Source organism: Molothrus ater, chromosome 6 (assembly GCF_012460135.2).
Source record: "Molothrus ater isolate BHLD 08-10-18 breed brown headed cowbird chromosome 6, BPBGC_Mater_1.1, whole genome shotgun sequence".
In the NCBI taxonomy this organism is placed as follows: domain Eukaryota; kingdom Metazoa; phylum Chordata; class Aves; order Passeriformes; family Icteridae; genus Molothrus; species Molothrus ater.
Genome location: NC_050483.2, coordinates 60,986,045 through 61,001,897, shown reverse-complemented (window position 1 = coordinate 61,001,897; position 15,853 = coordinate 60,986,045). Strand labels below are relative to the sequence as shown.

The window sequence follows — 15,853 nt, the reverse complement described above, 5'->3', positions numbered from 1 at the left end:
TCCAGTTTATCCAGGACAAAATTCCTACACCAGGTCACTGTGTGGACAAGCCCAGCCTGGTTAGGCTTGGGTTAATCCAGCACAGATCCAAGCTGAGCCTTGCAAAGTGAATTATGTCCCCATCTTTCAGCAGTGTCCAGCACATTACAGCACCCACAACTGGATTTTCCTGAAATTCCAGTAAGATTCTCTCTTTGGAAATCATGAGCTGTAAAGAATTCCTGCCCAGCTGACTGGACTCCTATTTTTAGAAAAGATTTTAATAAAATTACTGTCAGAAGCATTTTTGCAACAGCAATTTCTGGTGTTTGCTTGCCACATTTGTAACATCATCTTAGTCATTCCCCTAACAAGAGATGGCAAAAATGATTTATAGCTCTCCCAAAAAATTAGACATGGCTCCAGTTCCTCAGGCAATTACAACATATAAAAAAATACTGCTCTAAATTGTGATTTTCCTGCTTAAAAAGAACTCTGAGCTCCAGGAGCTGGGTTTTTTAAACCCAAAATTGCTACTCCTTTAAATGGAACTGTATTTTTTTCAGCAAAAAGGGTTGCACCTGTTAAAGTCTGCAGTTTTTGCAATAATATAAAATATTTAGACAAAACAAAACCAGAAATTATCTTACAGAAAATGGAATATATTAAGTATAAAAGTAATATTTTAATTAGTATTAATATAAGACTTCTTGGTATTATGAAATGAAAAATATTACTCCCTATTTTATCATATGACTGTATGATAAATACAAATTTAACACCAATATTTCAAGTTTTTTGGGGAAAAAAGTGAGTTTTAAAATGAGACAAAGGTAATATATTTTAGTAGTGACAACCATCAGGAGTAGAAGTATTTTTGAATCAAGTTTAGTTGGAAAATCAACTCAGGATAAGGAATTTTGAAGAAAATATATCTGGCTTATTGAGGTAACCCTGTGTTATTTTCATAGTGGTCAGTAAATTTTAGCAATTTAATTTTAATTAAATATTGCAGGAATTGGACCTGATGATCCCTGTGGTTCCCTTCCAACTCAGGGTGTTTTCCTGAATTTTCAGGGAAAAACTCACAAATCGAGGAGGTTGCTTGCAGTTCCGAGGTTCAATCTCCAAGGACTTGTTGAACAGATAATCTGTAAACTCCTTTTCTGGTATTTTCCCCATGGGATTGAGATTTTCAAAGAATTTCTGAATGAAACAAATTCAAAAGAATATTTAAAAAATAAGCACACAGAGAAAATGTTAATGAAATACTCAGAATTCAGTGATTCAAAATGTCATTTTTCACCACTTTTGGCTGCTCCTTTGTGTGGTTCTTTGTTGTCTACCACCCACTGCTCCCCCCTCTTTTGATAACCACTATTCATGCAAAGTTAGTCCAATGTTAGAAGATTATTTGGCATTTTCCCCCTCTCCAATCCCCAAAGAGATTTTTCATGGCTGCTTACCCGGATTTCTGGCTCAACCCGTAAGCAGTAGGGCTGGTTTTGATACTGCTGAATTTCCCCTGTAATTTCAGCCACTTTTCTCCTCTTACTGAAGTTAATTAATTCTTTCCCTTGTCTTTTAAGGAAGTCAGGATTCCCTTCTTCTGTCTTCAAGATATTTGTTAGGTATATTCCTGATTTAAAAAAAAAAAAGCAGTTTTTAACCATATATCTGCAGCAAACTCAACTTCAGAGTGACACCACACAAAAAATTTGATGCCACTTACCAAAAAAAGGCACACAGGGAGGGTTGATTGACTTGAGCTTAGCTAAATACTTCTTAAAATGATCTTGGCTTAATTCTACTGCTTCATCCAAAACTCTTTTCTTCCTTTCTTGGAGTGCCTGAGTTAAAATTAAAAAAAAAATTAAAAAAAAGGGATGGAAATGTTCTCAACAGCATGGTTAGCAAATCCAAGGCAAATCCCTGGCTCTCTGAGCAAAATTTGGGAATTGGAATGAAGGTTTCAAAGAACCTCCTGTGGCAATGGGTTGCTCTGGATTGCAGCCTCCAACGATTCAGTCACGTGGATCCCGAAGAAAAGATGCCAGATTACTGAAAACAGATTGATATTTTAACTTTAAAGTTAAAAAAATTGGTCTTTAATAAAAATCAAACATTTGATTTTAACTTCAAGGCCTTGTGCTGCCTATCAGAGCCATACAAAACTCCAAGCATTTTATTCACCTTCTTCTTTTTCTGCTTTACTCCAGGGAGGCTTTGCTGCCAACAACGGATTTCACTCCAGAAGCCTGTGGGACCCAGCTCTGGATTCTGATTTAATTTCCCTTTTCATGCCCTAAACTCACCTCAAATGTGTGATCCAGCCTGTACACAGAGACAGAGTTCACAGCACTGACAATCTCCAGAACTCCATTGAAATTATTGAGGTCTTGGAAGACCTGCAGGATTTCTATGATCCTGCTCAGCACAGCCACTCGCTCCTCAAAGTTCTCTGTTTCCACGATGCACCTGATCAAAAGATGGCACTTGAGAAACACTGAGAAATAAAACCTGACACTTGCTGAATTATTAAATCAGATTTTTTCCATGAAAACCCATCCAGCATGCAGATGTTGGCTCTCTCTCCAGAATCTCAAGTATGAATTTCTGAAATCATATCTTACACATGTCCGAGTTGGAAAGTCAAGGGAGGATTTGGCAGAAATGAACCAGCAAACCCCAAGCACATCCAGGGGAAAAGTGCTCAATGGCACTGCCCTGCACTCACTTCTCAAACCACAGAGTGAGATTTGTAGTGTGACGAATCATTTTCAAGAGATTTGGGGAGTTTATTTCCTTATCTTCCTTTGTCCACACGCTGCCAACGAGTTCAGAAGGCTGCACAGCCCTGGCAATGACAAAACAGGAGGCAGAATGCTCAGTACCAATAAAAACTGTCATTTCTGTCTTTGCATTAAAAGATTATTTCTACAATAATTTCGAAGTCAACTTTTTGAGTGCTCGAGTACAGGAGGAAATACATTTTTATCTTAATTGAAATTGGATAATTTTGAAGAAGCATTTTCAGATAAGAAAATTACAAAGGAGTGACATTTAATTTTCTGAAAGGGCAAGAAAACAACTTCAAAAGAGTTAAAAACTGAAAACAAGAAGGTGAAGCACTTGCAGCAACAGCTTGGTTTCAACACAAAATCTCCCATTACTGAAGCAGGAATAGGATTTTATAATTTGAATTTTGTAAGACTCCTGAATTTTCTGCCCTGCATTTCTGTTATCACAAGTCTGATATGGAGATAAAAACTCTTTTTTTTTGCACTCCTTTGCATATTTTAACATAGAGCACACAGCAAAGAAACCTCTTCCTGTAAACTCTGAAGTCCCAGTGTATTTTTGACTGATGGTGTAAATGGGGAGCATTTTTTTGGCTGAAATATTGACAGAAAAAGGTGCGAGAGTGTTGGAACCCTGATGCTGAGAATTTTAGACTTTCTGGGTTGAAAGATGCTGACCCTCAAACAAACACTACATTTAACCTGAAGCTGTAGAGAAAGCTTCCAAAACTATACAATAGCACTAAGATTATGAGTGTATAGTTTAAACAGAAGTGTGTAATATCACATGGTAGAAAACTCAGAGTTTAAAAGTTTTTAAAGATAATAATAGATATAAAACAAGATAGAAGTATTAAAGCAGTAGCTAGCTCTTCTTCACCTTTTTCATGAGTTTAAGTAGTATTATATACATAGAAAAATCCATGTTGCAAACCACAAATAATTAGTTATTAAGTTAAAAATAATTTAAGTGTCATTTCTTAATTAAACAGTTTGCCATTAAAAAGCCTTGTAGAAAGAGCTAAACAATGCCATTTTGTAACTTCTTAGTGAAGTACTATAAAACTCAGGATTTATAACACTATAATGTAAATAAAAAATAATAAACACTTAAGTCCAAACACAAAAAATACCACCTCAAGCACTTTTAATCCCAACCTTAACATAAAAAAAAAAAAAGTCTTAGGTTGGAAAAATGGGGGTGTGCATTCTATTCCTATTGGATGGGGCAGTTCTCTGCTGTTCATTGGGGCAGTTTTTCCTTTATCTCTCCACAGCCAATCCTCCCTGCAGGAGATCTCTGCTGTCCATGGCCACTGAGTGTCCCTGCAGGGCTGATCCAATCCCAGCATCCCATGGGGAGATGCTGCGCCCAGGGGAGGAGCCAAGCATTCCTACCTGGATCCAATCTGAGCTTTGGGACAGCCCAGCAGCCTTTGCCCAGTGCATTGCCAGAGGAGCAGCTTCTGCTGCCCTGCATGGCCAAAGGGAGCCCAGGCCCATCTCCAGCAGCCCTGGAGCTGCAGAGGAAAACTCCCCCCTTGTGCAGGATCCCTGCTCCAGCAGAGCCACAGCTGGCACTGCAGGAGGGCTGAGCCCCCATGGGATGGGGCTGTGCCACCCCCTGACACACAGGGGACAGGTCCATTTCTGATTCTGTCACTGTTGCTTTGTATTACTGCTTTTTTTTTTTTTTTTAAATTTTCTTCCCTAGTAAAGAACTGTTATTCCTACTCCCATATCTTTGCCTGAGAGCCCCTTAATTTCAAAATTACAACAATTTGGAGGGAGGGTGTGGCATTCATATTCTCTGAAAAATTCCTACACCCAGGGTTTTTCTCCTGGGAAGCTGAGAGGCCTCAGAGAAAAAGGAAAACAATTCTTATCTCATTTGCTTCTCCTGTGTTGTGCTCATGTGGAATGTGTTTGGAGATTGTTTACCCACAGGTGATTGTTTCATTGGATTCTGCTGTGAGTTGTTTTCACTCTTTGACCAATCAGGGCCAAGCTGTGTTGGGGCTCTGGAAAGAGTCACCAGTTTTCATTATTATCTTTTTAGCATTGTTTAAGTATCCTTTCTGTATTCTTTAGTATAGTTTAGTTTAGTATTCTCAAATACATGATAGTATCATAAAATAGTAAATGAGCCTTCTGAGAGCACGGAGTCAGATTCATCATTCCCTCCTTCATCGGGGCATCCCACAAATACAGCAGGAGGGGGTTTTACATCTTCCATTTCAGGGAGGCTCCTGCCCTCCTCAGCAGCCCCCTGTGTTCCCAAAGCCAGAGAGGACAGGAGCAGAGAGGGAGGGGGCCGTGCCTGTACAGGTCGGACTCGAGCAGGGTGAGCTGCCGGGCGATCTCGATGGGGTGCAGCGTCATCAGCTCCAGCGCCTCGCCGTGCCCCACGCGCCACAGGTGCCACTCCAGCGGCGGCGGGGGGCTCTCGAACGTGATGTTGTGGCTGACCCCGTCTGCCTGGGCTTTCTTCCTCTTGATGATCTTAGCAATGGACTCCACCCACTTCTTCATGGATTTTCCTGTAGAAGAGAAAGCGTTAAAAAAAAAAATCCCCCCATACACGGGTTTTTTAATGCTGTTGTAAGTTTGGTTTTAAACTGACAGAGGGTTACAAGTCCAAGAGAGGGGAAAAGTGCATCAATCTTGCTACGATAAATTGCTTTTTAATTAATTCATGTTTTTTCATAAATGTCAGTGTTATAGAGCAATCTCTGGGGAGGGAATATTTTGAGTTTGTAAATAAATGTATTTGGGGACTGGAGCTGAGGCAAGAGGGATTTTGGACAAAGGATGGAGGGACAGGAGAGGGGGAAATGGATTCAAACTGTCAGAGGGCAGGGTTAGATGGGATATTGGGAATAGGGATTCCTGGCTGGGGGAGGCCAAGAGAAGCTGTGGATCCCTGGCAGCGCCCAAGGCCAGGCTGGACAGGGCTTGGGGCACCCTGGGACAGTGGGAGGTGTCCCTGCCATGGCAGAGGTGGCACTGGATGGGCTTTAAGCTCCCTTCAACCCAAACCATCTTGGGAACCTCTGATTTTAAAGGACTTTTGGTAATTGAGTGAAACCAACTCCCCAGAAATTTGAATGTAAGCTCAGAATTCTGCATTTCTGCACGTAGATTAACCAGCTTTGTATTTCTCTATTTTTCCCTTATAGGTTTTTGCACCTGTATCAGCTGACAAATAAACACATGTGAAACTTGTTCGATTTAACCACATCCTCTGACAGTTTTGGTGTGGGAAAAAGTGATCCTGTGTCCAGGGTCTTTTAATTGTTTCAGAATTATGTTGCCCAATGTAAGACCTGGCACTCTAAACACGAAAACCTGGAATTGCCAGGATAAGGATTAAACAAGTCAACACTGTTGCCCTCCACAGAGGCTGCCAAAAAAATCTAGTTCATAAAGAAGAGATACCAAATGGGCCCAATATCCTCTTCTAAAAGATTAATAATTTTCAGTTGGAACTTTATATAAATGGGAAAAATTAGGATGGAAAAAACTCAGTAAGCGAAGGAAAGGAATTCTCTATGGAGAAGGGGAAGGTGACAGCCCGAATTACAGAGTCAGGCAAGGATGACCATGCTGTCCAGAGGGAAATATATTTAAAGTATTATTATCATCCTCATGCTTGAAATCACTTTTAGGAGCTGTTCAGGCTCCAGGCCAAAGCTTCCTCATGTAGAGGGGAGCCTCATAAACAGCTCAATTAAAGGCATTCAAATTACTCATGTGTGTAAAGGTATTCTCAGGCCCAAAATCCACCAGGATCAGCCTGGGAAGTTGTACCAAAAGGTGGGAAGGGAACAGGACCCCCCTTACTGCACCTCTGACACTGGAAATGAAGGTCTCCAGCCTCTCCAGCAGCTCCAGATCCCTCTCAAAATCATAAAAATGGTGCTCGACCCAGTGCCGGAAAACGTTCAATATTCTGAGGAGAGAGGAAAAAATATTAACTCTCTTTTAAAAGACTTCCATGGCTTATCCCATAAAAATGAACCACAATCCTACAAAACTCAAGTTCCAGATTCATGTAGTTGGTGACTCTCAAAATACACATGGACAAAGGAGCAGAGCAAAGACTGAGCTTGGCAGGGGTTTAAAACCTAAAAACTATTTATGCTAAAACTATTCCTTAAAACCTATTTTAGAGGTTTTAAAGAATAGTTTTAGCATAAATATAGCTTGGTGCTATTTTAAAATCTAATATAAAAAATGCCAGTGTTGAGATGGTTTCAGATGAGGAAGAGACTTAGCAAAATCAGATGAAATTGAGATTTCTAATTTTCCTTGTAATTTCCTTTTTTTCTTCGTGTGTTTTTTTTTAAATGAAAAGCTAATTAGGATCTCCCACTTGTTAAGAAGCAAATTTGTCATTCTTTCTTTCCTACACATAAATTTCAGCTTCAAAGTTGTTGTTACTGCCCTGCTTATACAATTTTTAATGACCCAAAGGGCCTGATTAGATCCAGTACATCCTTTAAGGATAACACTGAACTTCCTCTTGATTTTTCTCTATTCTTTCTTACACAAAGCATTAATAAATCAGTCTCTAAAAGTGAACTCCAGCTGCTTTTCAGCCTTCTGCACTCAGGATAAATCAGAATAAAAAACTGGTTTGTCTCTTCTTCAGGTAAACAAGCTGAGCTCACACCTTCAACACTTTGATTTATCCAGGTGCAATTTATCACCTGAGCAAAAATCAGCCCTACATTGAGGACAAATGAAGGACACACAGAAAATTCCTTAACTCTCCTCTTCCCAGTGTGCAAGGTAACAAATAAGGTTTATTCCATAAAAGAATTGCTGCCCAAACAGATCATTCAGGCTGGAAATCAATGCCACATTCCAAGAGGCAAAGTTTTAATCCAAGTTTCATGTAACAGGATCTTATCTAATCCATCTCTGCCCTTGAGATCCCGTGGTGAAAACTCTGGGAAAGGCAGAGAGTGCCTGGATCTGCTGACTGCACTTCCAGCTCAGCTCCTCCTCCTTCCCATGCCCTCGTATTTGTGTCCAAGCCCTTTCATGCCTGGCCACTGCATTTTCTACAAGATGGAGAGTGCAGGGAAGCAGGGAAGGAATAAACACCTTCATTTCTCCCCCTTCTTCCCAAATTGCAGTCTCTGAAGCAGAGGTCAATGTTTTTAAAGCACTGGAATGCACTAAGTGCTGAGTTTATCCACCAACAGCTCAAAGGCACTCATTTGCAGCTGTAAGACAGCTTCAAGCTGCTGGAAATACACAGTAAGGACCAGAAAGAACTCCCAGAAAACAGCAAAAGCAGGGAGAGCACGAGCTGAGAGGCAGCTCTGCCAGGAACTGATAACTGTGGAGACTTGTGGTGCTGCTGAACCCCCAGGAGCTGATAAAGTGGGAACACCAAGGGCCTGATAAGCTGCCCAAGGCCAGCAGCATGCAGGAGGACCAAGGTTACAGTGAGGCTGTGTGACTTGGATCACGTTCAAGAAGGCGGTGGCAGCTCTGTGTGGAGGAAAACTACAGGGTTACCCACAGATTTATCTTTTAAATATTATATATATATATATATATATATATATATATGCACACAGGTTTCTGATAAAAATGGGACCCCTGAGTGACTTTCTGAACACCTTAGAGGTACTGGCATGTCAATGTGACCCTCTGAGTCAACTGCTGCTGTTTCAACAGGAATGTGTGTTAGCAGAGTAACTGAGGGTTCTCTGTGTGGGTAATTAATGGTAATAATTACTATTAGTAAAATTAATATGCCATTAATAGGAACATCTTGATGTTACTCATCAGTGTAATGACTAAAAGTTGCTCAAGCAAACACTGCTTGTGATCTGTGTCTCCTCCTGTCTCGATCTCCAATCAGGGCAACAATTACTCTCATTCATGCTAGAAATGCTTAATTGTTCCCCAAATTAGCTTGGTCAGCAAGACCTTGAAGATTCCCTGCCGCCCACTGCAACGTGCAGCACAGACAAGAGCCTCCCTGTCTGTGAGCAAACACATCCACGGGGCTGGGAAAGGGACTGAAACACCAGCAGGGCTGGAAAACTGGGAACAGAGGAATTATCTTCCCAGGGCTGGGAACAAGGAATGCTTTGAGAGCGTGGCCAGCCCCGCTCTGAGCTCCACATCCCTCAGCCACAGGCGCCGTGGGTGGGGATCCCAGCTGGGCCAGCTCCAGCTCCAGCAGCCGCTGGGATAATCAGGACAGGGTTTGGGATAGGATGCTGGCAGACATGGCTGAAGTGTCCAGCAGAGATTGGAGTCTGCAGGAGCTCAGGGCAGGCAGGGGGCACACACACACACACACACCTGAGCTGCACGGGCTGCACGTATTCCTTGCGGAAGCGTTTCAGGTCGGCGCTGATGGGCTGCTCCCCCTTCTCGATGGCCAGCCTGTCTGCCTCCGTGGGCTCAGGCTCAGGGATCTCAAACCTGGGGAAAAACACCACACAGGGATGGCAAGCAGGATAAAACACAACCCCTCTGTGCACAAGGTGCAGATTAGAGAAATGTTATTTCTATAAACTCAGCGTGGGGAGAAGCAGGTGCTGCTCTGCCATCCGGTTTGCCCGGAATTCCCTAACCCCAGCTCCACACCCTGCTAATTCTCTGCTTCTCTGCTCATCACACCATGTCTAGACTGGGATAGAAGGTTTTTAAGGACCTGCTGGCATGATTAAGGGAAGATTAGATGAGAGCTTAAGAGCAGCTTTACCACACTGCATTAAAATGCTGTTTACCTTAATTCTGTGCCTTCAAACAAACTGCCTGGAACATTTCTGTCCTTATTTCCATCGTACACTCAACTCTCTCATGAGCAAATTCAGCAGCTCACAACATCACCACCCACAGCCCAGGCACACCAGGTGCTCCAGCTCTTACCTCACTCAGGTAACTCATTTAAACTGGGAAAAGGAAGTTTGCACTGAAAACCTGGATGATTGTTTGAAAGTTCTTGGTTTATAAACTTCACTAGAACACTGAAATTTGACACTGGGATCCTGAGCAGGAAAGGAGCACTTGGAATCTCTGATTTTTGTGGGTCCCCTCCAACTCAGGATGTTCTGTGATTGCAAATATACAAAACTCATCAAGAACTGGAGTGACAGGACAAGGCCTCAAACTGACAGAGAGGAGGCTTAGATGTGATTTGAAGAATAAATTCCTGGCTGTGAAGGTAGGAAGGCCCTGGAATAGAATTCCCAGAGAAACTGTGACTGCTCCATCCCTGCAAGTGTCCCAGGCCAGGCTGGACAGGGCTTGGAGCAGCCTGGGATAGTGGAAGTGTCCCTGCCATGGCAGGGGGTGGCACTGGATGGATTTTAAGGTCTTTTCTCAAACCATTCTGGGATTTTATTCTGTGATTCCAAGCCTTTTCCATCCTTCAGAAAGGAGGATCACTGCTCACCTTTCTATCAGCAAACTCAGCAGCTCCTGGGGCTTGCAAAAGGAGCGGTAGGTGGTCAGGAAAGTCCGGACAAAATTAGGATCTGTAAGGATTGAGTAAGAAAATGACAGCAGTGGGTTTTTATCCAGTTGCAAGAGATCAGAAATAAAAGACAAAGACAAAGTTTAACGTGTAGAGAAGACACTGGGGTTGTAAGGTTGTAAGTGTAAAACACTGTATTTGAAAAACACCAGGAATGACAGGGTTTGGGAAATTTTCACTCAGTTCTTCGGTGCATTTCCCTGAAAAATACTGAACTGCACATCCAATATTCTCTTAAAAGCTCTGTCTCAGCCTTCTCTGAGAAATGACTCTCCCTGACCAGCTGAGCTATTGGGGAAATTTAACAAAAATTGCACATCAGTCCCAACAGCTTCCCCTTGCACCCCAAAACTGAGACCAAACATTTTCCTCAGCATCAGCACTTCATGGAACTCCTCAAGCTTTCACTTCTGGGCCTTTCAGACACTGAGAGGCTGAAAAATGCTGATGGTGATTGGCATCCACTCCAACCCAGATACTTCACAGAGTGCAGGCTGAATGTAATAAAGATAAAAAATACAGTAAATATAATAAATACAACCTCCAACCCAGATACTTCACAGAGTGGCAGGTTGAATGTAATAAATATAAAAAATACAGTAAATATAATAAATACAACCTTCAACCCAGATACTTCACAGAGTGGCAGGTTGAATGTAATAAATATCAAAAATACAGCAAAATAAAAAATAAAATAAAAATTTAAAAAAAATATATAATAAATATAACCTTCAACTCAGATACTTCACAGAGTGGCAGGCCAAATGTAATAAATATCAAAAATACAGCAAAATAAAACTAAAAAAAAAAAAAGTTAAAAAAATTAAATAAATATAACCTTCAACTCAGATACTTCAGAGTGGTGGGCTGAATGTAATAAATATAAAAAATACAGTAAATATAATAAATAGAACTTCCAACCCAGATACTTCACAGAGTGGTGGGCTGAATGTAATAAATATAAGAAATACAGCAAAATAAAATAAAATAAATAAAAATAAAAAAAGAAAAAAATATAATAAATATAACCTCCAACCCAGATACTTCACAGAGTGGCAGGTTGAATGTAATAAATATAAAAAATACAGCAAAATAAAAAATAAAATAAAAATTAAAAAAAAAAAAAAATATAACCTTCAACTCAGACACTTCACAGAGTGGCAGGTTGAATGTAATAAATATAAAAAATACAGCAAAATAAAACTAAAATTAAAAAAAAATTAAATAAATATAACCTTCAACTCAGATATTTCAGAGTAGTGGACTGAATGCAATAAATATAAAAAAACACAGCAAAATAAAAAATAAAATAAATAATAAAATAAAAATTAAAAAAAAAAAACCCTTCAACTCAGATACCTCACAAAGTGGCGGGCTGAATGTAATAAATATAAAAAATACAGCAAAAGAAACCCGAAAAAACCAAAAAAAAAACCAAAACCACACCTTCAACTCAGATACTTCACAGAGTGGTGGGCTGAATGTAATAAATATTAAAAAATACAGCAAAATAAAAAAATACGTAAAATAAATAAAAAATAAAAATTAAAAAAAAAGTTAAAAATTTAAATAAATATAACCTTCAACGCAGATACTTCACAGAGTGGCACACTGAATGTAATAAATATAAAAAATACAGTAAATATAATAAATAGAACCTCCAACCCAGATACTTCACAGAGTGGTGGGCTGAATGTAATAAATATAAGAAATACAGCAAAATAAAATAAAATAAATAAAAATTAAAAAATACAAAAATATAATAAATATAACCTCCAACCCAGATACTTCACAGAGTGGCAGGTTGAATGTAATAAATATCAAAAATACAGCAAAATAAAAAATAAAATAAAAATTAAAAAAAATATAATAAATATAACCTTCAACTCAGATACTTCACAGAGTGGCAGGTTGAATGTAATAAATATAAAAAATACAGCAAAATAAAACTAAAATTAAAAAAAAATTAAATAAATATAACCTTCAACTCAGATATTTCAGAGTGGTGGACTGAATGTAATAAATATAAAAAACACAGCAAAATAAAAAATAAAATAAATAATAAAATAAAAATTAAAAAACAAAAACCCTTCAACTCAGATACCTCACAAAGTGGCGGGCTGAATGTAATAAATATAAAAAATACAGCAAAAGAAACCCGAAAAACCAAAAAAAACCAAAACCACACCTTCAACTCAGATACTTCACAGAGTGGTGGTCTGAATGTAATAAATATCAAAAATACAGCAAAATAAAAAAATACGTAAAATAAATTTAAAAAAAAAGTTAAAAAATGAAATAAATATAACCTTCAGCGCAGATACTTCACAGAGTGGCAGGCTGAATGTAATAAATATAAAAAATACAGTAAATATAATAAAAATAACCTCCAACCCACATACTTCACAGAGTGGTGGGCTGAATTAATAAATATAAAAAATACATCTAAAAAGAAAAATAAAAATATATATATAACCTTCAACTCTTTTCTTCCTTCACAGAGCCTCAGCCTGTAATAACTCCATTGCTTTGGCCATATGAAACATGGAAACATTTTGGTGGTTTTTTTGGGGGATGAAAGGTTTGCATACCCAGAATTTTCTCACAGCTTTGCCTGCAAAGTCAGGTGATTTAATAACATATTTTTACTCCGTGCAGATCTTACTTTACATTTCATTACAAGCAGAAAGAACCCTAAAGATGAAAGGATTCAAACCCACAGCTGAGGATACCTGCATACATATGGTAGGTCAGCCTCTCGATGAGCTTCACCACCGTGCCCCCTTTGATGATGGGAATTCCATTCCTGCTCTGCAGGTTGTCCTCAAACACGATGTTCTCCTCGGAGTCCTCCACCACGAAGCGATAGACGCTGGGGCTGGGCAGCCTCAGGGGCTGCTCGTTCTCCTCCTGCAGCAGCACCGAGTCCAGCATCCTGTCCAGGGTGCTGCGGTACTGCAGCGAGATCAGCGCCGCCATCCACGTGCTCTTCTCCTCGGCCGACCTGGCGGCGAACAGCACGCTGCTGTCGTCCTTGGACACCAGCTCGAAGGCGTGCCTGTACTCTGCAGTGTCCTCCTTGTCCACCACCTGCATCTTCCTCATGACAATCTTCTCCTTGAGCCTGTACTCGGCGCTGCTGTAGCCGGGCAGGCGCGACTGCCCGTGGTTGGCTTTGCAGCTGATCAGCAGCCCATCGAAGAGGAAGATGTGGCGCTCGTGTTTGGCCCCGATTTTTGTCAGCCCCCCTTCCATGATGAACTCGTTGCAGCACTGCCCGATGTCTTTGCCCTCCCAGCCGTCGATGTTTTTCTGGATTTCGTTCATTTTTTTGATGGCCAAGTGTTTGCTCCTGATCTGCCGGTGATAGAAGCGACAGACCGGCTCCCTGTGAGGAGGAACAGAAAATGTCACACCGGGAATGTTCCAGACTTGCCATCCCAAAAGACTAAAATAATCAACAGAATTCATTGCTGAAATCTGGATTGTTTTGCCCTCAAAATGCCCAAATCAAGTTCCAAATAAGCCACATGCACTGCTTTGGCTGGGCAGGAGTAGAATATTGTCCTGGGTTGTAAGATGTGGTTTAGGAGTGTGTATTCTATTTCCCATCTGTTAGAAGTAGGGCAGTTCTCTGCTGTTCATGGGGCAGTTTTTCCTTTCTCTCTCCCACAGCCCATCCTCCCTGCAGGAGATCTCTGCTGTCCATGGCCACTGAGTGTCCCTGCAGGGCTGATCCAATCCCATCATCCCATGGGGAGATGCTGCGCCCAGGGGAGGAGCCAAGCATTCCTACCTGGATCCAATCTGAGCTTTGGGACAGCCCAGCAGCCTTTGCCCAGGGCATTGCCAGAGGAGCAGCTTCTGCTGCCCTGCATGGCCAGAGGGAGCCCAGGCCCATCTCCAGCAGCCCTGGAGCTGCAGAGGAAAACTCCCCCCTTGTGCAGGATCCCTGCTCCAGCAGAGCCACAGCTGGCACTGCAGGAGGGCTGAGCCCCCATGGGATGGGGCTGTGCCACCCCCTGACACACAGGGGACAGGTCCATTTCTGATTCTGTCACTGTTGTTTTGTATTACTGCATTTTTTATTTTTATTTTTATTTTCTTCCCTAATAAAAAACCTGTTATTCCTACTCCCATATCTTTACCTGAAACCCCCTTAATTTGAAAATGATAATTAATTCATAGAGAAGGAGTTTACATTTCCCGTTTCAGGAGAGACTCCTGCTTTCCTTAACAGACACCTGTCCTTTCAAACCAAAACAAATATTCACATTATTCTTACAAATGGATAAGGTTTTGCCTGCTGCTCCATCCACAAAGAAAACTGGCAACAACACGTGCCTTGAAAAGGAAATACCAACATTTTCCAGCAGGAGGAGGGGATTTATGTCCCTCCCTGGCAGCTGTGGGCAGGCAGGGAGGCTCTGGGGTGCTTACCCGGGCCGGCGCCGCGGGGAGTGCTTGCTGTAAATGCGCTCCATGCTGCACTGCAGGTTCAGCAGGGCAGTGATGGCCTGCTTCAGGCACTCCCTGTCCTCTTCATCCTCACTGCACTCCTGCAATTGCTGCCACACAACAAACATTGAGGTTCTTTCAGATCTGCCTCATTTCCAGCAGGGTAAGAACACTGAAAGAAGCACTCGGTGAAATTTCGGTGATTTCAAGTCAGTGACTTTTTACAGAGCCCCAACCAAAAGTAGATGTGCATGAAATTAAATATATTTGTCAGAGGTTCAGGAAAAATCAGTGGATATTCATCAAGTTTAGAAACCTTTACCCTTTAATTTACCCATCCTTTATCCTTTAATGCTAATTGTCAGGTGTTATTTTGCCTGTTTCAAACTGGTTAAATTCAAGAGTTTCAAAGTTTGGAATAGCCAAGGGTTCAGAGCTGGTTTATGGAACTCTGTCTGTCTTCTTTCCATGAGTTCCATCTCAACAATCCAAATTTAAGACAAGAAGGAGCAAGATTCTCTTTGCTTCTTATCATCCTGAATTCTGCCACCTTCAGCGAACTCAAGGATTTTGCACAGAGCAAACAGTAAAAGAAAGAAAGTCTGAAATTCAAGATTTGCTACTACAGAAAAATGTAAAGACAGTGAGAACAAATGTATTGCCTTTGTATAAAGGCTAAATCCATCTCCTCCACTCAGCAGAAACTTCCTGCATTAGGGAATTCCACAGATTTTCATATCATCTCCATCCACCTGGTAGCAACATGCTTTGAGCAAAACCTGAAAGTTCCTCTTTGATTCTTTAAGGCGGTGCCTAAAAAACTTGAAAAAATCTGAAAAAATAAAGGATTTTTCTTTTAAAACCTTTTCACATCCAAGATCATCTGAACTTCCCATGGCAGGGGCTGGAATGAGATGGGTTTTTAGGTCTCTTCCAGTCTGGGATTCTGTGAATTTTTTAAAGGAAGATTCAAGCTAATAAATTGGGGGGCATAATTATGACAACTTGCCATGCAGTTTGGGATAAACTCTGTTTTACCTTCAGACTTGAAGAGAAATCTTCCTTACACTCACTGGCATGGCAGAATCCTTCTTTTCCTTTCCCC

At 40.9% G+C, this 15,853-nt stretch overlaps 1 protein-coding gene across 1 annotated transcript in view; it reads right to left on the bottom strand.

Annotated features, from left to right (window-relative positions):
* Positions 1-15,853, bottom strand: part of SOS2 (SOS Ras/Rho guanine nucleotide exchange factor 2) — a 52,971-nt gene that overhangs the window by 5,857 nt on the left and 31,261 nt on the right. The window contains exons 9-19 of the mRNA XM_036384122.2: positions 14,731-14,858; positions 13,023-13,678; positions 10,210-10,291; positions 9,111-9,233; positions 6,629-6,732; positions 5,101-5,320; positions 2,717-2,836; positions 2,295-2,457; positions 1,712-1,829; positions 1,446-1,618; positions 1,069-1,185 (exon numbers count right to left, since the gene is read on the bottom strand). Of these exons, the coding sequence (XP_036240015.1) occupies positions 1,069-1,185; positions 1,446-1,618; positions 1,712-1,829; positions 2,295-2,457; positions 2,717-2,836; positions 5,101-5,320; positions 6,629-6,732; positions 9,111-9,233; positions 10,210-10,291; positions 13,023-13,678; positions 14,731-14,858 (2,004 nt within the window). The remainder of the gene's footprint in view (positions 1-1,068; positions 1,186-1,445; positions 1,619-1,711; positions 1,830-2,294; positions 2,458-2,716; positions 2,837-5,100; positions 5,321-6,628; positions 6,733-9,110; positions 9,234-10,209; positions 10,292-13,022; positions 13,679-14,730; positions 14,859-15,853) is intronic.